The sequence below is a fragment of the Entelurus aequoreus genome, linkage group LG01 (genome assembly GCF_033978785.1).
Source record: "Entelurus aequoreus isolate RoL-2023_Sb linkage group LG01, RoL_Eaeq_v1.1, whole genome shotgun sequence".
In the NCBI taxonomy this organism is placed as follows: domain Eukaryota; kingdom Metazoa; phylum Chordata; class Actinopteri; order Syngnathiformes; family Syngnathidae; genus Entelurus; species Entelurus aequoreus.
The window spans coordinates 55,341,333-55,363,333 of NC_084731.1; the positions used below are offsets into that span (position 1 = coordinate 55,341,333).

Genomic DNA, 22,001 nt, shown 5'->3' on the forward strand with positions numbered 1-22,001 from the left:
TTATTATTATTTAAAAATGACAGTTAAAACATTCCCACCAAAACTCTCAGGGATCCAAAAGGGCACCACTGACAAAAGTGTTAAAAAAGGGTCATACATTACTTTTTTTTATTTGTTTACTTTTATCCATTAAATCTCTCAATCAACTTCATATCTATCTGTCAATATAAAGTTAAAAAAATGTTATGCCCTTTTTGTTAAAGAAAAGTTATTTATGGCAAAAACTTTCCCCAAAAATATTTGGAAGTTTTGGAGTCCTAAATAAATAAATTAAATAACAATAATTCATAACATCATTGATTTTGATTCATTATTATTTTTTGAGTAACGACAGCATGATTAAAAAAAAAAAAAAAATTCCACTAAAATTTTCAGGGATCCAAAAGGGCCCCACTGATAAAAATGTAAAAAATAAGTTATACATTACTTTTTATTTTTTATTTTTTTACTTTCAACGCTTAAATCTCTATATCCACTTCAGATCTATCTGGTAATTTGTTTTTATTTAATTTTTTTTTACTGTAAATAAAAAAATGCCATTTTACAGTAAAATTTTGGCACCTGAGCTGCCAGTTTGTTTTTTTTACCACAGTTTATTACAGTAAAAAAAGTACTGTTTTTTTCATTTAGAGAAAAATGCTGTAAAAATCACAGCAAATGTCACAATTTTACCATGAAATCTATTGCTACTTTTACATTGCACAATTTGATGGATAACTTGCTCTGAAATGATAATTATTAGTAGTATTTATTTCCATTCAAGAAATGGTTTGAATGTTTGATAATATATTTTTGCATAATTACACAATATTTAGGTTAACATAATTTGCGATTACATGGAGTAAATATATTTTTTTCTGCCAAAATAGAAAGGAAGAATACATTTAGTAAGAAAAGTTACAGTACTTTATTGATACATATTATTTCCAGGCTTTCGAGGGCCAAATAAAATGAAGTGGCGGGGCACATCTGGCCCCCGGGCCTTGAGTTTGACACCTGTGCGTTTGATGTACCTGCACAAAATATGGGATTGGTATCGCCGATACCAGCCTGAATAGTACCTGGTATCTGATCGTAAAGAAAATCAGTGGTATCGCACAGCACTGACAGCGGCAAATGAACCCTACAGTGTACGGCGGAGGAGGGGTGGGCGGACGTGTCACTGGACGGTATGTGGATTTGGTTGAAATTCATGCAACAATGAACCGGGAAAATGATGCGTTGGCGTACGCATGAGCGAGCTCCGGGTTGAGGCGGCCGACTAATGTGAAGCATCAGTCCACACACACACACACACACACACACACACACACACACACACACACACACACACACACACACACACACACACACACACACACACACACACACACACACACACACACACACACACACACACACACACACACACACACGCACACACACACACACATGCACACACCCCCACACATGTACACACACACATGTATACACACACACACACACACACACACACACACATCACGTTTCGAGGTCAGAGAGACCCTGCAGGGCACACATGCACACGCTCACCCTCGCCAGCTCTTGGTTCTTCTCCTCAAGTTGGGACTCCAGCTGTCTGAGGCGCTCCTCCACGTTGCCATGGCGCTCCTCGGCCTACAGGGGGCGACACTCACTCATTTAGCTCTGCTACTGTGTTGAAGTGTTTTGCAACTTGCTGACTCTTCTGTTCCGTCGCTTGTGATTTAATTTGACGTGTGTGTGTGTGCGTGTGTGTGTGTGTGTGGTGTGTGTGTGTGTGTGTGTGTGTGTGTGTGTGTGTGTGTGTGTGCGTGTGTGTGTGTGTGTGTGTGTGTGTGGGACCTTGGACAGCGCCGCCACTCGCTGCGCCAGCTCAGCTTCCACCTCTGGCAGCGTCTCGGCCTTCCTCATGGTCTGCGCCAACCTCTGCTCGGCCATCTCCAGCATCTCCTGCAGCTGACGCACCTTCTCCTCGCTCTGACTCACAGAGACGCACAGAGACAGAACGCGGCTAAGTGACACGCGTGTTCAGGAGACAGCAGCACGCTCACGTTCCCTTTAGGGACCTGAACTCAGATTCACCCCGCACTCCACGTGAACCTTCCAGATCTCACCAGACGGGAAAACCCCCCACAGAGCTTTGCACTTAAAACCCACACATGTACTATTCTTACATCAGTTGGAGTAGCCAGGCTGTGAAATATTGATTGTTTGACATAGCAGTATTAGCAGGCATCAGCGTTAAGCATTAAGCCCAACTTTTCCACTACAGTAGGGCCCGGGACCCACTCAAAGATTAACACGTTAGTAGTCTAACACTTCATTTTAATCGTATTCAATAATTGTGTGATTGCCCACACACACGGAAATCGTGTGCTCGCCAAAATGAATGGACGTATTCATAGTTGTTTCATAGTCCACTTTTTTACCCGATTCGCAGCTTTCAAGTTAAAGTTAAAGTTATATAATAATTGTGTGAATGCCCACGCACACGGAAATCAACCACCCACACACACTACTCTTCGAAGATCTCAAAGGAAAAAACATGTTTTCTATTTCCCAGAATTCCTGATTTTCCCAAAATTCCAATTCAAATGAATGGACGTATTCATAGTTCTACAAGGCCCAAAATTTTGCGCCACTTTTTTACCCGATGGGGATTTTTCAACCATCCACACACACTACTCTTCCAAGATCTCGAAGGCAAAATATGTTTTCCCTTTCCCAGAATTCCGGGTTTTCCCAGAATTTCCAGGAATTTCTCCCCATTGACAATGAATGGGCAATATACAAACTTCTGCATATCCCACATGTCTCAACTGAATTGAACCGTTCCAACATCCACACACTCCACTCACCCTGGACATTCAGGCATTTCAGTTCCACTCACGCGTATCAGCAGTTCGCTGGCTTGCGCACATAGGGCATTCACACGCAATTCCTGTCGGAATTGCAAATGCTAGTAATATCTGACCGACTTACAGTTTCACAGGATAAACCTTGTCAAATGATATGAAAGCATGTGTTGATTACAAAGATTATTATCAAGGCTTAGTTCAGGCTGATTACAAAAAAAACTAAACAATCAAATATACCGCAAAAGAAGGGATTCATAAAAACTGATGAAAAATACATATACATACAATGCAGGGATAATATACATTCTAACTAAATGAATAATACATAATATTAATAAACATGTGTATTAAATAAACGGTCAATTATATTAAAGACCAAATGAAAATACAGCTTCACTACTTTAGTCATATTTTTTGCACTTAAAAAACGTCTCTATGACTTTAGCTCCAGACTTCTTCTGTTTGTTTTACATTGTCATTACTGCCACAAGTGGTGGAAAAGTGTATTGCAACTGAGCAACCCTGCGGCCCATACGGACCACAGCTGAGAAAAAGATATGTATTGGCGGCCCTCTAGGGGGCACTCTCGGCCAAACACTGGTTTAAGAAACACTGGGTGACATCACATTGGATGAACCCTTTTGTAACACATTGGAACACAATAGAGGCTCGCTTACTCAAAATATGAAGTCCTGTTTGTGTTCATTGTGAAGTTAGCTTTTTTTATTTAGAGTTGAATGTCAAGCTTTCAGACTTGCCTAGCTTAAAAAAAATACTCAAAACATCTAGCGTTAAGAAAAAAGAAATACTCTTAATGGAACAGCCATTGTATCCAAGCTTGGCCAAGAACACATACATACGGACTATATTAGGGCGGGACAATTAATCCAATTTTAATTACGATTTTGATTTTGGCTTTTCACAGTCATAAAAATATTATAATCATGAACTAAAATCATAATATAGTCACACAAATATTTAAAAAAAACATTAATGGGCTGCGCAACGTGTATGCAAATTCCTAAGTGTCATGTCTGTGTTAATCATGTTTTTGTTTTGCTTGGGTTTTGGGCTCTTTTTAGTTCCTGGTTGCACTTCCTTGTTTGGTTTGGTTTCCATGGTCACCCATTAGTTTTCACCTGTCTTGTCACGCACCTGTTTCACATCCTCATGTCACGCACCTGTCTCACGTTTTCACTAATCCTGTCACCAGTATTTAAGGCCCTTGTTGCCAGGCAGTCGGCCTGGCGACATCACTCTGTTCACCCTCATGATCCATGCTGCTTTTCCTTTTGCCCCTCTTGTCATGTCAAGTAAGTTTAGTTATTGTTCATAGTTTTTTGCCTTTGTGCTAGTGTTTTGTTTTCATAGTCAAGTTTTTTTCCCTCCGCTGTGAGCGCTTTTTGTTTATCCTCTTTTGAGCCTTTTTTGAGTTAATATATTAAACATGTCCTCACCTGCACGCCACGTTTGGTCCAATTCCTTTGCACCACGGGAGAACAAACCACGCCACAGACCAAGTCTTGACAGATGTCGCCAGCAGAAGAGTTCCCCCGCAAAATTGGACGAGGGAGCGTGGGAAGTCCTGCACGCTATGGAAGCGGAAACACGGCGCTTTTCCCCCAGGGAGCGCAGGGGGATGATGTGGGGGCCCGGAGGCAAGCTGGTGCCGATCGGCGCGTCACTCCCGCCCCGGAAACGTCGCCAAGGAAAGACTTCCGCGAGTGGACAGGGTGCATCACTCCTGCGGGCTCCTCCCCCTCCGGGCGGAAATGGAAGTCAGACAGCCTGGCAGCTCAAGGAGCACTCCACAGACCTGGAGATTTTTTTTCCAAATTCTTTACCGGTTCAATCCAAGCCACCCAAATTCCATGCCCCGCCCCCCAGGACTCAAGCCACGCCCAAGTCACACATTTTTTTTTCACCCACAAAAGCCCAGGTGGAAGGGGAAAGAAAGATTTTTTGGACAGTTTGGAGGGGAGGATTCTGCCCCCCTCCTGACCACCCTCCACCCACCCAAAGAAACGATTCCAGACCGCAGGGCGCGCGTCTGGTATCCGCTCCTTGAGGGGGGGGGCTAGGGGTGGGAATTGTTCAGGTGGGGTGGCTCAGCATCGTCACGCCAAGCCACAGCCTCCAGCACGACCACCACCACCAGTCTTTCATCACGCCAAGCCACAGCCACCAGCTCGGCCACCACCACCTGTCTTTCGACCTGCCAAGCCACAGCCACCAGCACGGCCGCCACCACCAGTCTTTCGACCTGCCAAGCCACAGCATCCAGCTAGGCCACCTCCACCAGCTCCACGCCAAGCTCCACCAGTCGCAGCTCCACGACGCCAAGTGCCGCCAGTCGCAGCTCCACGACGCCAAGTGCCGCCAGTCGCAGCTCCACGACGCCAAGTGCCGCCAGTCGCAGCTCCACGATGCCAAGCGCCGCCAGTCGCAGCTCCACGACGCCAAGCGCCGCCAGTCGCAGCTCCACGACGCCAAGCGCCGCCAGTCGCAGCTCCACGACGCCAAGCGCCGCCAGTCGCAGCTCCACGACGCCAAGTGCCGCCAGTCGCAGCTCCACGACGCCCAGTGCCGCCAGTCGCAGCTCCACGACGCCCAGTGCCGCCAGTCGCAGCTCCACGACGCCCAGTGCCGCCAGTCGCAGCTCCACGACGCCAAGTGCCGCCAGTTGCAGCTCCACGACGCCCAGTGCCGCCAGTCGCAGCTCCACGACGCCCAGTGCCGCCAGTCGCAGCTCCACGACGCCAAGTGCCGCCAGTCGCAGCTCCACGACGCCAAGTGCCGCCAGTCGCAGCTCCACGACGCCAAGTGCCGCCAGTCGCAGCTCCACGCCAAAACCAAGACACACCATGCCAAGACCAAGACACACCATGCCAAGACCAAGTCCAAGACCCCCCATGCCAAGACACACCATGCCAAGACCAAGTCCAAGACCCCCATGCCAAGACCCCCCATGCCAAGACCAAGTCCAAGACCCCCCATGCCAAGTCCAAGACCCCCCATGCCAAGACCCATGCCAAGACCCATGCCAAGACCCATGCCAAAACCCATGCCAAGACCCATGCCAAGACCAACCATGCCAAGACCAAGTCCAAGACCAACCATGCCAAGTCCAAGACCAACCATGCCAAGACCAAGTCCAAGACCAACCATGCCAAGACCAACCATGGCCATGACAAGCTTCGCCACGCCAAGCTTCGCCGCCTGCTTCATCTGCTGCTTCTACGCCTGCCATGACGACGACGCCGCACCTGTCTTCTCGTCTGCCACGGATATGGCCGCTGCCTGGTCGTCCGCCACGCCAAGTGCGCCCACGTCATCGTCTGCCACGGATGTGGCCCTTCCCGGGTCGCCCACCTCGCCTGTGGCGGCGGCGTTCCACTCGCCGCCGCCACATGACTATGCCTAGGTGGATTCGGGGCCACTTGGCCTGGCGACCCACCGCCATGTCCCCCTCCCTCCCCCCCCCATGACTCTTGTTCATTTTTTTGTGTTGGGACATCTGGGATCTGTCCGTAAGGGGGGGCTCTGTCATGTCTGTGTTAATCATGTTTTTGTTTTGCTTGGGTTTTGGGCTCTTTTTAGTTCCTGGTTGCACTTCCTTGTTTGGTTTGGTTTCCATGGTCACCCATTAGTTTTCACCTGTCTTGTCACGCACCTGTTTCACATCCTCATGTCACGCACCTGTCTCACGTTTTCACTAATCATGTCACCAGTATTTAAGGCCATTGTTGCCAGGCAGTCGGACTGGCGACATCACTCTGTTCACCCTCATGATCCATGCTGCTCTTCCTTTTGCCCCTCTTGTCATGTCAAGTAAGTTTTGTTATTGTTCATAGTTTTTTGCCTTTGTGCTAGTGTTTTGTTTTCATAGTCAAGTTTTTTTCCCTCCGCTGTGAGCGCTTTTTGTTTATCCCCTTTTGAGCCTTTTTTGAGTTAATATATTAAACATGTCCTCACCTGCACGCCACGTTTGGTCCAATTCCTTTGCACCACGGGAGAACAAACCACGCCACAGACCAAGTCTTGACACTAAGCTTGTAACGGTGAAACGGATGAGGAGCGTATGAGTGAAAAAAAGTTTGGGATCTCGCCATGGTTGCTACTTTTTATTTGACAAAACGCTAACATGCCTCATCGATAATCAGCAAAGTCAACAAAAAAAGCAAGCAAGGCAAATGATATCCGCGTGAACGTAACCGCAGACGGAATCATGGAATTAGCCAATATAACGGAATCCGCTTTTAAAAGGCAAGGCAAGGCAAGGCAACTTTATTTGTATAGCGCTTTTCATACACAAGGCAGACTCAAAGTGCTTCACAGACAACAAAGTGAAATGAAAGAAAATAAAAGCAAAATTAAAATGCAGACAATAAAAATAAAAACAGTGCAGACGTTAAAAGTTAAAAGATTAAAAGATTTAGCTGAAAGCTAAGGTGAACATAAAAGTCTTCAGTCTAGTTTTAAAAGTAGTCAGAGTTGGGGAGAGTCTGACATCTTCAGGAAGTTTATTCCAGCTATGTGTTGCATAGTGACTGAATGATGATCTCCCTTGATTTGAGTTTACTCTTGGAACCGCTAACAGATTGGTCTCAGAAGATCTTAGTGATCTAGAGGGCGTATATAGTGGGAGCATATCAGTGATATACTTGGGCCCTAGACCATGTAGTGATTTATATGTGAGCAGGAGGATTTTGAAATCTATTCTCTGATGTACAGGGAGCCAATGTAAGGATTTAAGAATTGGTGTAATGTGCTCACATTTTTTGGTCTTTGTTAGAACTCTAGCAGCAGCGTTCTGAACAAGCTGTAGCTGCCTGACAGTTTTTTTGGGAAGACCTGCAAGGAGACCATTACAATAGTCTAGCCTACTGGTAATAAAGGCATGTACAAGTTTTTCTAAGTCTTGAGCTGACATGAGCCCTCTAAGTCTTTTTACATTTTTGAGGTGATAGTAGGCCGATTTTGTTACTGATTTGATGTGACTGTCGAAATGTAAATCAGAATCTAAAATAACCCCAAGATTTCTGGCTTTATTTGAGGTTTTCAGGGACAGTGATTGAAGGTGTTGGATGACTTTAAACCTTTCTTTTTTAGCACCAAAAACAATTATCTCAGTTTTATCTTCATTTAGTTGTAGGAAATTTTGGCACATCCAGTGTTTGACTTGCTCAATGCACTGGCACAGAAGATCTATGGGGCGATAGTCATTTGGTGATAGCGCTACATAGATTTGGGTGTCATCGGCATAGCAATGATGGTCAATGTTATTATTTTGCATGATTTGTCCTAGTGGGAGCATATAGATGTTAAATAAAGTCGGCCCCAAGATTGAACCTTGGGGGACTCCACACGTTACGTTGGTTGGTTCTGATACAAAGTCACCAATGGAAACAAAATAGTTCCTATCTTGTAGATATGACTTGAACCAGCTTAAAACTGTGCCTGAGATCCCCACCCAGTTTTCCAACCTGTCCAAAAGTATTGAGTGGTCGACAGTGTCAAATGCAGCACTGAGGTCCAAAAGCATTAATACTGAAGTTTTGCCAGAGTCTGTGTTTAGACGGATGTCATTTATAACTTTAAGAAGGGCCGTCTCTGTGCTATGAAGAGGTCGAAATCCTGACTGGAAGTTGTTGTGGCAGCCAGTAGAAGCAGAATATTACGGAAATCAACAAATTTACACAATTATATGCTTGACCCACAAAACCAAAATAAAAATAAAAATATTTAGATTTTTTAAAATTGCTATTGTTATTGACATTTATCATTATTGCTATTATTATTGTTTTTTTATTTGTTGCTAATTTATATCTAGTTGTGCTCTGAAAGTATATTTAAAGTGGTACAACAAACACTCATTTTTTCAAATTATTGAATAATCGTATTAATAATCGTGATTTCAATATCAATCCAAATTAACTTTAAATAGTTATTTTTACCATAAACGTCCAGCCCCAGACTGTATGTTAATTAATGTTGCCTGGATCATGTTTAGTTTAGTTTAAGACTCCCTTAATTCTGTTTCAGGGTTTGTATTTTCTTGGTTGCCATGGGTGCTGATTATTTTCACCTGCCTTTGATTAGTGTTCGGGACGATCACCTGCTCCCAGGCACTAATCAGAGAGCCATTTATTCCAGCTTTTCGCCACACTCAGTTTGGCTGTCTTGTTTGCTTCACGCAACAGTTACGTTCGTTTACCTTTTTGATTCCTGTTCTAAGCTTCGCCATAGCTTCCGCGCTATCGGCACGCTTTCCTGCATTTTGTGTATTCCTGACTGATTTATGGACAATAAATAATTTTCCTACCTGCACGCTGATTCCGGAGTTCCGTCAGCATCTTGGGGAAACGATCCGTGCATTTACGTGCAACCCCGCCTTAACTACATGACCAGCGGTTTTCTGTGGGAAGGCTACTGCCCCTGTTAGCACTATTTCTCTCCACATGAGTTAGCCACATTTTAGCTAATGATGACATGATTAATAATAACAAAAATGTTATCTTATCTTTGTCCCGAGAGATATTTAGCAATATATGATTTATTTTAAAGGTACACAAATTACTTACAAATGCAACATAAGGAAAACAAAGCTATGCTACTTAGCGATAAGGAAGTGAGCATCTTCTTTGGTTCTTACAAAACAGTATAATTGACAACTCTGCCCCCTAATGGACACAAAAGATCAGCTCCAAACTGTTTATCAAGGACTGGCCAGTAATAAAGTTGATGATTTAGCGCCGCATGACTTGTGTGGTGTGCGTGTTCATACTTGTCTGTGCAGAGAGTCCTTTGTGGCCAGCTCGTTCTCCAGCTTGTCGTTGAGGTCGTGGATGTGTGTGGTTTCCCTCTGGGCAGCCAGGTAACGTTTCTCTAAAGTGGTGATCCTCTCCTCCATGTCTTCTCTCTGCCAGCACAGAGAAATAAACAACCAAACCTTTTAGAGTCATGTTATGTCATAAAGCATGGACACCAGTATGGTGGAGATGATGACCTTTTTCCGAAACATATAGCATGCAGTTTCAAGAGCCCAAGGTCAAAATTCGGATGTTTTGTCAAAAAGTGCCTCCGCAGGTTATATTATTTTGAGACTGTTTACACTTAATTACAAAGTAAACACATTGGCTTCCACACTGCACTTTCAGTAAATTCAATATTCTGTCTTCGACACTCGTTTTCAGCGTATGCGGCTAGACAGATAGTTAACAGCATGAAGAAACAAAAGCTCCAGGTGTTTTTTGTTTTTTTTTAAATTATTTTCCTTCCTCAGTTTTATTTCTTTACACTCCTCTCTTCATTTAGGTTCATAAGACTGAAATAATAACGTCCATTGTGTACGTTTGTATTTCACATAAATAAAATAGAAGGTTTAACTATGGATGCTTACACATATAGAAATGAAACAACATTCACACATCAAACATTGCACACAATGAATGTGACTCATCACAATTAATCCTAAGGTGTAGCGTTATCGGCCTCAACTGGTGAAATTTAGCGTTACGTGTGTTCAACTAGCTCTCATTGCCAGAGTTACTCTCAGACAAAAAACAACACGACCACAAATACAAAAGACATTACAAAGTCAGCAATTTCAATACAAAATAAACTAAATATCTTTATGCACAATATCTACGTGATGAAGCTTACACGGTGGAATTATCTAGAACAATGTGTCCGTCACTTAAAATGTCCGACAGGAAACAATGACTCGAGCACTTGGGGTAGAACAATCATACTTTGTGGTCCAGTCGTTGTTAAAAGTCAGATTTTCACAATTCATTTTAATTTTTTTCAGGGTTGAATGAGTAGTCTTCTTCTACTCACCCACTGTGACACATATGCCTAGCTGTTGCCCCCTGTGGGGCGGCAAGAGTACTGCATACATGATCAACCCTAGTTTAAATAGTTTCATCAAGCCTATTTGGGTGATGTTCGGTGGGCCAAATGAAAAGCTTTGGCAGGCCGGATGTGGCCCTGCCAGTTGAATAGGCCTGATATAGAGCCTGAATTACTAAAGGTTTGCGTGTACTAAAACATGTGCAAACTTGATAGCAAACACTAGTGAGAAGAATAAGCAGCGCAATCCACTGAGCGTGTCTGTCTTCATGAATATGCAGAATATACGCTGATCATCAGAACCCCAACAATACTGGGAGGAGAAGATGCAAATATAACTATTCAGCACACGCAGTTTGATTTATCAAGATCAAAACTGTTCCGCGAGGGCTATTTTGTGTCTTTATTTAGCACGTCTGAAAAGTACGTGCAAACTGACACAGTTACTAGAGGTGCACGAAAACATCGATTTACATCCAAACCGCAATTCATATTCATCCTGATTCTAAATCGATTTATAACTCTCAAAAATCAATTTGAAAATTGAATAGATACATTTTTTTGATCAGAACACATTTTTAAAAACTATGTTTTTAGGCCATCTCTGTACAACCAAAAGGAACTTTTCTAACCTGTAACCTGTTTGAAAAAGTTTCATGATAACTATTATGCCAAATACCACATTGTGGAAAATCGATTCTGAATCGAATCGTCACACCAAGATTTGGGATCGGGTCAAATGGTGAGGTGCCCAAAGATTCACACCTCAAACAGTTACACACACGGCTGTGAGAAAGGAGACGACCGCGCTGCATCTCCTTCCTACGTATGCGTGTCAACATATACGGACTGTCAGAAATAAGATATATTGTAGATTCAGCAATATCTTTTTATAATTTTATAGCTGCTGGAAGACTCAAAGGGGCTGACTAAAACAAATTGAATTGATGTCTTTTGGTATCTGCTGGTGTTCTTTTTTAAGACGTTTGTTTTTTCGAATAAAATATGTATTAAAGGCCTACTGAAACCCACTACTACCGACCACGCAGTCTGATAGTTTATATATCAATGATGAAATCTTAACATTGCAACACATGCCAATACGGCCGGGTTAACTTATAAAGTGCAATTTTAAATTTCCCGCGAAACCTCCGGTTGAAAACGTCTATGTATGATGACGTTTGCGCGTGACGTCAATGGTTGAAACGGAAGTATTCGGACACATTGTATCTCAATACAAACAGCTCTGTTTTCATCGCAAAATTCCACAGTATTCTGGACATCTGTGTTGGTGAATCTTTTGCAATTTGTTTAATGAACAATGGAGACTGCAAAGAAGAAAGCTGTAGGTGGGATCGGTGTATTAGCGGCTGGCTGCAGCAACACAACCAGGAGGACTTTGAGGATAGCAGACGCGCTATCCGACGCGAGCCGACGCGAGTCGACGCTAGCCGCCGACCACATCGATGATCGGGTGAAGTCCTTCGTCGCGCCGTCGATCGCTAGAATGCAGGTGAGCACGGGTGTTGATGAGTAGATGAGGGCTGGCGTAGGTGGAGAGATAATGTTTTTATCATAGCTCTGACGAGGTCCCGTAGCTAAGTTAGCTTCAATGGCGTCGTTAGCAACAGCATTGCTAGGCTTCGACAGGCGGCACAGCATTAACCGTGTAGTTACAGGTCCAGTGTCTCCTGATAGTAGTATTGTTGATCTGCTGTCTATCCTTCCAGTCAGGGGCTTATTTCTTTTGTTTCTATCTGCAGTTAAACACGATGCTATCACGTTAGCTCCGTAGCTAAAGTGCTTTACCGATGTATTGTCGTGGAGATAAAAGTCACTGTGAATGTCCATTTCGCGTTCTCGACTCTCATTTTCAAGAGGATATAGTATCCGAGGTGTTTTAAAATACAAATCCGTGATCCACAATAGAAAAAGGAGAGAGTGTGGAATCCAATGGGCCCTTGTACCTGAGTTACGGTCAGAGCGAAAAAAGATACGCCCTGCACTGCACTCTAGTCCTTCACTCTCACGTTCCTAATCCACAAATCTTTCATCCTGGCTCAAATTAATGGGGTAATCGTCGCTTTCTCTGTCCGAATCAGTCTCGCTGCTGGTGTAAACAATGGGGAAATGTGAGGAGCCTTTCAACCTGCGACGTCACGCTACTTCCGGTAGGGGCAAGGCTTTTTTTATCAGCGACCAAAAGTTGCGAACTTTATCGTCAATGTTCTCTACTAAATCCTTTCAGCAAAAATATGGCAATATCCCGAAATGATCAAGTATGACACATAGAATGGATCTGCTATCCCCGTTTAAATTTTAAAAAATCATTTCATAGGCCTTTAATAACATATCTCCTATGTAAAATTCTGGTGACTAAGTTGCCAGGTTGTTTTACTATAAAAACACAGTGGTATTGTTTACTGTAATATGTTGTAAAAAACACAACAATGTATATTTCTGGTGACTAAGTTGCCAGTTTTTACTGTAAAATCTACAGATCTTTTTTTGTGGTGTACATAAAAAATTATCAAATGCTTAGGCAAATTTGATAGATTATTCCATAACAGCGACGTGGCCCTCAATAAAGACAAGTTTGACACCCTGCCCTACAGCGTGTTACACAAGTAATATTAAATACGGAAACGGGGCCACAAACAAAATCTGGTTTAGGGCCACAAAAAGCCAAGGGCCAGCTGACATCTTGTGTTTGGTCTTTAAACTACAAACTCTATATTGATACTGAATCAACAGCACCTCTGCTGGTTGCTGCTCAAATCATACAATCAACAACATTTTGAATGATCAGTAAAATGAGACATTTACTTGCCCATACACTAGGCCTGCAGTAAAATTTGATATTTCCAATTTGTGTGTTTTATAATGTAAAAGGCCATCATTTATATGACTGACTTAAAAAAATGTTGAACGTTAAACTAAAAAATTGAAGCTTGCGGAGGCCATTTTGATATTTTTCATTTTCAAAACCAATACAATGTATAAATATTTTTTAACCTTAACAGCTCCTCTCAAGTTTAGTTCCGGGACCCGGACGGGTCTCAGTCCTAAAAATTTCAAACATAAGTCATATATTATTGTTCAATGCTTAAATCTCCAGATCAAGTTCAGGCGGCTCTAAAGTAAAACAAAAAAAAATATTTTTTAATGTTTATTGACATTTATGTTTTTTTTCTTTTTGCCAAAAACACAAAATGTGCCACATTTCCCCCCTCAAAAAATTCAAAGTGGATTATTAAATGTGAATTAATTGGAGCCTTAAATAGATTGATAATGAATTACAACGTTGACTTTGATTCATTATTATTTTTTGAGCAATGACAGTTTAAAAAAAAAATCCCACAAAAATATTTGGGGATCCAGAAGGGACCCACTCAGAAAAGTGTTAAAAAAAAGTAATACTTTCATCAGTAGGAAGGGAATTCATATGTCCCCATTTGTCACGGTTTACCTGACACATGACTTGTGACAACTTATTCATCACTTTAGCCGCCAGACAGCAGTAGAGTGTTTAATATCCTAAAATGTGTTTTGTGGCAATTCCAACTTTAACCACACTTTCCATAATTTTCGGCAGACTGCATTGCAAAATGATTACCCCACCCCTCCTTCCTCTCACACGAGATCCACCCAGGAAAGGGGCCATATTAAATCGTTACCTACTGTAAGTATTCAGATCAACTTCTAATCTGTCCGTCAATTATGAGTTTTTGTCATTCTTTCACGATTTTATTTGTTTGTTTTATGCCCTTTTTGTTAAAGAAAAACATATTTTTCATACGGCAAACACACAAAATATGCAATTTGTTCCCCAGAAATATATTCAAAGTGTAATATTTGATGTGAAGTAATTGGAGCCTCAAATAGGACAATAATTCATAACAACGTTGATTTTTGATTCATTATTATTTTTTGAGAGATGACAGTTTTAAAGAAAAAAAATGGCAGTTTTGTGTTATTAGTTTGTTTTCAATAATATTTTTGAACTTCGCTGCAGGCCGTGAAAAAATTAGCTGCGGTCCACCCCTGATCAAGTCCTCATTAGGTCGGAAAGCAAAGGATCAGTCATAATATGCTCGTTAAGACAAGATTAGTGGAAATAATTGATATTAACCTCCTTGTACCTAATTGTTCTTTCAGCCTTTGTTAGCTTACTTCCATGAAAAAACAACATATTGATTTAATGTTTTACTCCTCTCACCTCCCTCTGCTCTCTCTGCTGCTTGATTGACAGCTCCTCGCTGCGACTGAGCTCACGCCGTGCGCTTGCCAGCTCGGCCTCCAGCTCAGCCATGCGTCCGTTAAGCGACACCGAGTGCTCGCGGGTCTGGACCAGCTCTTTATTGGTCCTATCCAGCAGCTCCTGAAGCTCAGACGCGCGACTGCCATCATCATGAACGTCGATAGAGCCATTGGGTAGTCGCTGAATGCAAATAAACACACACTTTTTTAGGCAGTGAACACAATCGTAGTTGTGTACCATATAAAAAACCCTTTAATTTCCTCAAAAATGGGTGCGCCTTATGTACGTATTAATTCTAGTTGTGCTCACCGACCTGGAATGAATTTTATTTGGTACATGGTGTAATGATAAGTGTGACCAGTAGATGGCAGTCACACATAAGAGATATGTGTGGACTGCAGGTTGACGCATGTTCAATAAATTATGCTAGCAAGTACCCGTAAGCAAGCAACACCAAAACTATGTATTATTGTTGTACTATTGAAAATATAGAATATTAATCAGAAATTATCGAGTTTGATGCCATTATCGAATCCTCTTATCGAACCGATTCCTTATCAAATCTCTTATCAAATCCAGATAGGTTGTTGTGTGTGCACTGAGTTCCAAAAGCCATAGATGTTATGTGACTGGAGGAAAAGCGGACGTGACTGAGGACAGCATGCGGCCGTTAAAGGGTGAAGGTCTCAGGTGAGAGAGGACGCTAAAGGCACGCCCCCAGTGAGCATGTAGTGCTGCTATGTGCGTTGTAAATAAAAAAATTGCCGACAAACACATCACCAACATGGACGAGGTGCCGCTCACTTTCGACATCCCGGTGAAGCACACTGTGGAGAAGGAGAGGACCATCACAGTAGTGAATTGATACGCACAACGGGGCAAGAGAAGTCGGCTTTTACTGTTGTGCTAGCTTGCTATGCTAATGGACAACGAGACTGACTTTGAAAATGAGGAGAGGGAATCTGGTGTGTTTGATGGGAGAACTTGCCCAGCTGTTCATTTCGGACACAGAACATGAGGACTTTGATGGATTTGTGGATGAAGATTGATTAAAAAATAATGTGAGTACATTGATAAATACTTCAATAAAGTACAACCCAACTCAGCTTTGCTCCTGCTGCCTTTTTAAAACAGCGTCCATGCATGCTAGCGTATGTTTTAAGCTAGCGTATGTTTAACCATGCCTGTGCCCAAAAATACGCTGAGCCTTATTTATGCCTTAAAATACAGAAATAGCACCTGTTACTGACACGGCGCCTATTAATACGGTGCGCCCTATGGTCGCGAAAATACGGTTTAGTGGCTTCGATAACGGGAACCGGTTCTCACAAAGGGATTCAAATCCATGGAATCTGTTATTTTGTTATCGAACAATCGGGAGAACCGGTTTCGAACATCATCCCTACACACGGAGCTCAAAAATCTGTCAAAATGTTTTAGTACGACTTTGGTAAGCTACAAAGCCGCACCGCTTGATGGAACGCGGAGCATTACGACTACCATAGTCAGACGTACTGTGCTTCAACATACGGTATTATTATGGTGTAAAGACCCCAAAATCATACCTTTTAGGCGCAATATCGCAATATTATGTACAACCAACTTTTCTTACCTATTGGTTCCTGCTGATGTGTATTTGGTATCTGCATAAGTCCCTAAAAATTGCGCGTGTCCACCATTGTTGTCAATAAGCTCCTTCTTTTTCTCTATTCTCTTATTGTGGGGCATTCATACCCCGCTGTTGCCATTTCTAATATAACGTTGCGTATACCGTAAATGCCGAACTACAAGCAGCTACTTTTTCCTACAAAACAGTGCAGCTAATTTATGGATTTTTCTTTGCTGACGACAATAAAGCAAATAGTTTTCATGACACATGCAAAGACACTTAAATGGTGCGTTTTTTTTAAAGCGCCATCTTTTTGGACGAGTTCGCACACTGCAGGGGCAGCTTGGTGAATGCCTACAATTGTTTCCTGGTGTTTAAAGCTTTGAACCGGATGTAAAAGTGCAGCTCTGTCATCTAATCATCTATAGCGTTTCTACTTGTATGGATTCTTCATTCATCACTCCAAGCAATGTTTGTAAGTTTTACAATATAACGAAAACATTTTTTACCTACTAAACCGTCCCATGTATGATGTCTGTAGGAGTGTTTTCATGCATATTTGTACGTGCTATCGTAATGTAACCAAGCTAGTGTCGTTAGCATTACCTGATATGACAACACATCATTAACTTACAATGGCATTCTTTTTGTATTGTTTCAGTTTCATAAATTCTTCAGTAAATTCACCAAAACGTCACTGTGGAGTTATTGAGTCTGTTTAGCTGATTGGAGAGCGAGCTTCTGCAGCTAGTGGGTCCATGACGATGACTTCTGTTTTGTTTGATCAGCCGTTTTACTGCCATGTTACAGACACCATTTGGAAACAATTAAGGTATGTAAATAAACATTTACAGAAAAATTCTGTATAAATAACTCATTTCGCAACTTATATACCTGCGGCTTATAGTCCGATGCGGCTAATATATGGGAACATTAGTTTTTTTTCCTACAATTTAGTGAGTGGGGCTTATATCCCGGTGTGCTCTATAGTCCGGAAAATATGGTAGTTCTAACTTGTATGTGTCAGTAGACTCGCTATGGAAGCACTAAAAACTACCGGTGCAACAAAGATGACGGGGATGGTGATGACTTCTGTTTTGTTTGATCAGCCATTTTACTGCCGTGTTACAGACACCGTTTGGAAACTATTAAGGTATGTAAATAAACATTTACAGAATATTTCTGTATAAATACTACATTTCACAACGTATATATCTGCAGCTTATAGATGCGGCTGATATATGTAAACATTAGTTTTTTCCCCCAAACGTTTAGTGGGTGTGGCTTATATCCCGGTGCGCTCTGTAGTTCGGACAATATGGTAGTGGCTTATATCCCGGTGCGCTCTGTAGTTTGGAAAATATGGTAGTTCTAATTTATATGTGTCAGTAGACCCGCTATGGAGGCGCTAAAAACTACCGGTATAACAAAGATGACGGGGAGAGGACGCAGTCGAAGTGGAGGCACATAAAAAAGAACAGACGGTCAGAAAGCGGCATGAAGATGGTCTGTAAAACATAATCTATGCAACATTTTGACAAAAGAACATGTTATGTAGACCACAAGGAAGTTTTTTCCATTTAGAAAAAAAATCATAATATGACCTCTTTAATGCGGCTTATGGTACGAAAAATTGGGTTTTAAACATGCAAATGTTGATGGGTGGCCTAGATAACGCGGGCGTGGTGTGTTTATACAAACAGGGATGTTTGAGGTTATGCTGCCATGTTGTTGTTTTGATGTTTCTCCCCTCTTCACAGCTCAAAGGGGAGTGAATACGGCGCCTTAATTACACAAACCTTAAAAGACACATATTCAGACAGGCAACGCAGTGGGCAGCCCGAGTTATTTGGACAGCTTTACAAATACAAACACACATGGTGCACTACAAGCAAAGGGTTTGAAGTGGTGCAACGAGACTCGGCAGGTGATTCTTTACGACATTCGCTTTGATCGATTTCCGAGGGAAAACATGTCACCCTGCTTTTGCACTTTTTCATGTCATTTTTCTTTCAGAAATTGTAGCCAAAGGTACAAAACAATCAGTCTACGCTAGGATCAGTGAGCGGAACACACGGGCAGGTGACGGCGGGCGATTAGAAGTCAAGCCCGACGACAAGCCCTGGCTGCAGGCTGACATAAAGTAAAGCACGGAGCAGAAAAACAATCACACAGTCAGGAAGACCTTCCATGGAGGTTTGGATCCATCTGTCCGCTCCACTGAGTCGCCGTCCTTCCTTTGTCTCGCCATGTTCAGCTGCAGTGGAGATCAAAGAAAACTTTTAGTGCTTTCACTTTAAATCTTACAATAAAACTTTGCTTCGACTGAAGCTGCTATCACAATTTTCAGCTTAAACAGGTCTTAGAGAAGGAATGTCCAAACTAAGGCCCCCGGGCTAAGTGGAGCCTGCCGACGTCTTTAAATTGTCCCGTGAGACGTCATGAAATGAATAAGGAATCTTACCCGCAGGGAGATTGCATTAATTTTAAAGTTCTGACAGCTTAGATCAGTGCTTCTCAATTATTTTTTGTTGCGCACCCCTCGCCCCCCGAGGAAGAGGAAAATATTTTGCGCTCCCCCCACTCTCCACCGTGAACATACAAAACCCAAAACCAGTAAAGTTGGCACCATACTTGCCAACCCTCCCGGATTTTCCGGGAGACTCCCGAAATTCAGCGCCTCTCCCGAAAACCTCCCGGGACAAATTTTCTCCCGAAAATCTCCCGAAATTCAGGCGGAGCTGGAGGCCACGCCCCCTCCAGCTCCATGCGGACCTGAGTGAGGACAGCCTGTTTTCACGTCCGCTTTCCCACAATATAAACAGCGTGCCTGCCCAATCACGTTATAACTGTAGAATGATCGAGGGCGAGTTCTTGGTTTCTTATATGGGTTTATTGTTAGGCAGTTTCATTAACGTCCTCCCAGCGCAGTAACAACACACAACAACAGCAGTCACGTTTTCGTCTACCTTAAAGCAGTTCGTCTGCCGTAAACAGCAATGTTGTGACACTCTTAAACAGGACAATACTGCCATCTACTGTACATGCATATGTGACAATAACATCTACGGCTTTTAGAGAGTGCAGTGCACAACTGCGCACACAACAAGGAGACGAAGCAGAAGAACGAGGAAGATACAGCCGTGGCGACGCCGACGACGAGTAAGATGAAGAAATACGCTTGTAAGTTCCAAGCCGCAGCTGCGATTGAACCTGGATAGCCTCCGGGAAGAAGTAGTGGAGTACCAAGTGTTTGGCAGTAAAGATCTTCCTCAGGAAGCAAAGATTGACCGGTTTTGGGCCATGCTAGGGAGAGATGGAAGATTCCAGACTCTAGTGCATTTGATGAAAGCACTTTTGTGCGTGCCACACAGCAATGCATCATCAGAGAGGGTGTGCAGCATGGTTAGAAAAATAGTGACAGAGAATAGAACAAGGATGGACAATTCAACCCTTAACTCAACAATGAGTAGATGAGTGTTATGTGTGTGTATATGTGTAAATAAATTAACACTGAAATTCAAGTATTTCTTTTATTTATATATATATATATATACATATAATAAAATTAAAAAAAATATATATAGCTAGAATTCACTGAAAGTCAAGTATTTCTTATATATATATATATATATATATATATATATATATATATATATATATACATATATATATATATATATATATACACAGGTAAAAGCCAGTAAATTAGAATATTTTGAAAAACTTGATTTATTTCAGTAATTGCATTCAAAAGGTGTAACTTGTACATTATATTTATTCATTGCACACAGACTGATGCATTCAAATGTTTATTTCATTTAATTTTGATGATTTGAAGTGGCAACAAATGAAAATCCAAAATTCCGTGTGTCACAAAATTAGAATATTACTTAAGGCTAATACAAAAAAGGGATTTTTAGAAATGTTGGCCAACTGAAAAGTATGAAAATGAAAAATATGAGCATGTACAATACTCAATACTTGGTTGGAGCTCCTTTTGCCTCAATTACTGCGTTAATGCGGCGTGGCATGGAGTCCATGAGTTTCTGGCACTGCTCAGGTGTTGTGAGAGCCCAGGTTGCTCTGATAGTGGCCTTCAACTCTTCTGCGTTTTTGGGTCTGGCATTCTGCATCTTCCTTTTCACAATACCCCACAGATTTTCTATGGGGCTAAGGTCAGGGGAGTTGGCGGGCCAATTTAGAACAGAAATATCATGGTCCGTAAACCAGGCACGGGTAGATTTTGCGCTGTGTGCAGGCGCCAAGTCCTGTTGGAACTTGAAATCTCCATCTCCATAGAGCAGGTCAGCAGCAGGAAACATGAAGTGCTCTAAAACTTGCTGGTAGACGGCTGCGTTGACCCTGGAAAAAAGAGCTGGACTGCTGCTGAGTGGTCCAAAGTCATGTTTTCTGACGAAAGCAAATTTTGCATTTCCTTTGGAAATCGAGGTCCCAGAGTCTGGAGGAAGACAGGAGAGGCACAGGATCCACGTTGCCTGAAGTCTAGTGTAAAGTTTCCACCATCAGTGATGGTTTGGGGTGCCATGTCATCTGCTGGTGTCGGTCCACTCTGTTTCCTGAGATCCAGGGTCAACGCAGCCGTCTACCAGCAAGTTTTAGAGCACTTCATGCTTCCTTCCTATATATATATATATATATATATATATATATATATATATATATATATATATATATATATATATATATATATATATATATATATATATATATATATATATATATATATATATATATATGTATATATATATATATATATATATATGAAATACTTGACTTGGTGAATTCTAGTTGTCAATATACTTCTCCCCTCTTAACCACGCCCAATTTCCATTCACCATAAACATTTTAAAAATTACACCCATTTAAATCCATTACAAAGCATGATCAGAAAAATGCAAAACATTCTCCAGTTATTCATGTTGATTCTATTTTATTGATTTGTTTTTTATTGTTTTATTCTATTTCATTGATTTGTTTTTTTTATTGTTTTAGTCTATTTCATTGATTAGTTTTTTATTGTTTTATTCCATTTTATTGATTTGTTTTTTTTATTGTTTTAGTCTATTTTATTGATTTATTTGTCCATTGTTTTATTCTTTTTATTACATTTGTTTTTTATTGCTTTTATTCTATTTTATTGATCAGTGTTTTATTGTTTCATTCTATTTTATTGATTTGTTTTTTAGTGTTTCATTCTATTTTACTGATGTATTTTATAGTTCTATTCTTTTTTTAAATTTGTTTTATTCTTTTTTTTATTAGTTTTTTACTTGTTTCATTTTAAATGAACAATTTAATTACTTTGTATTGTTTCTTTTTATGTGCCGCACTCTGGAAACAGTTTTGTTGTTAATAGTGTTGTATGAATAAAGGGGATTGTGTTGCATTTTAGTCA

At 41.6% G+C, this 22,001-nt stretch overlaps 1 protein-coding gene across 10 annotated transcripts in view; it reads right to left on the reverse strand.

Moving 5' to 3' along the window:
• Nucleotides 1-22,001, reverse strand: part of ppfia4 (PTPRF interacting protein alpha 4) — a 322,419-nt gene that overhangs the window by 59,617 nt on the left and 240,801 nt on the right. For all 10 annotated transcript variants that reach the window (XM_062054768.1, XM_062054777.1, XM_062054770.1 and 7 more), the window contains 5 exons: nt 18,768-18,839; nt 14,932-15,153; nt 9,646-9,780; nt 1,843-1,977; nt 1,552-1,635 (listed from right to left, as the gene is read on the reverse strand). In XM_062054768.1, coding sequence (XP_061910752.1) covers nt 1,552-1,635; nt 1,843-1,977; nt 9,646-9,780; nt 14,932-15,153; nt 18,768-18,839 — 648 coding nt within the window. The remainder of the gene's footprint in view (nt 1-1,551; nt 1,636-1,842; nt 1,978-9,645; nt 9,781-14,931; nt 15,154-18,767; nt 18,840-22,001) is intronic.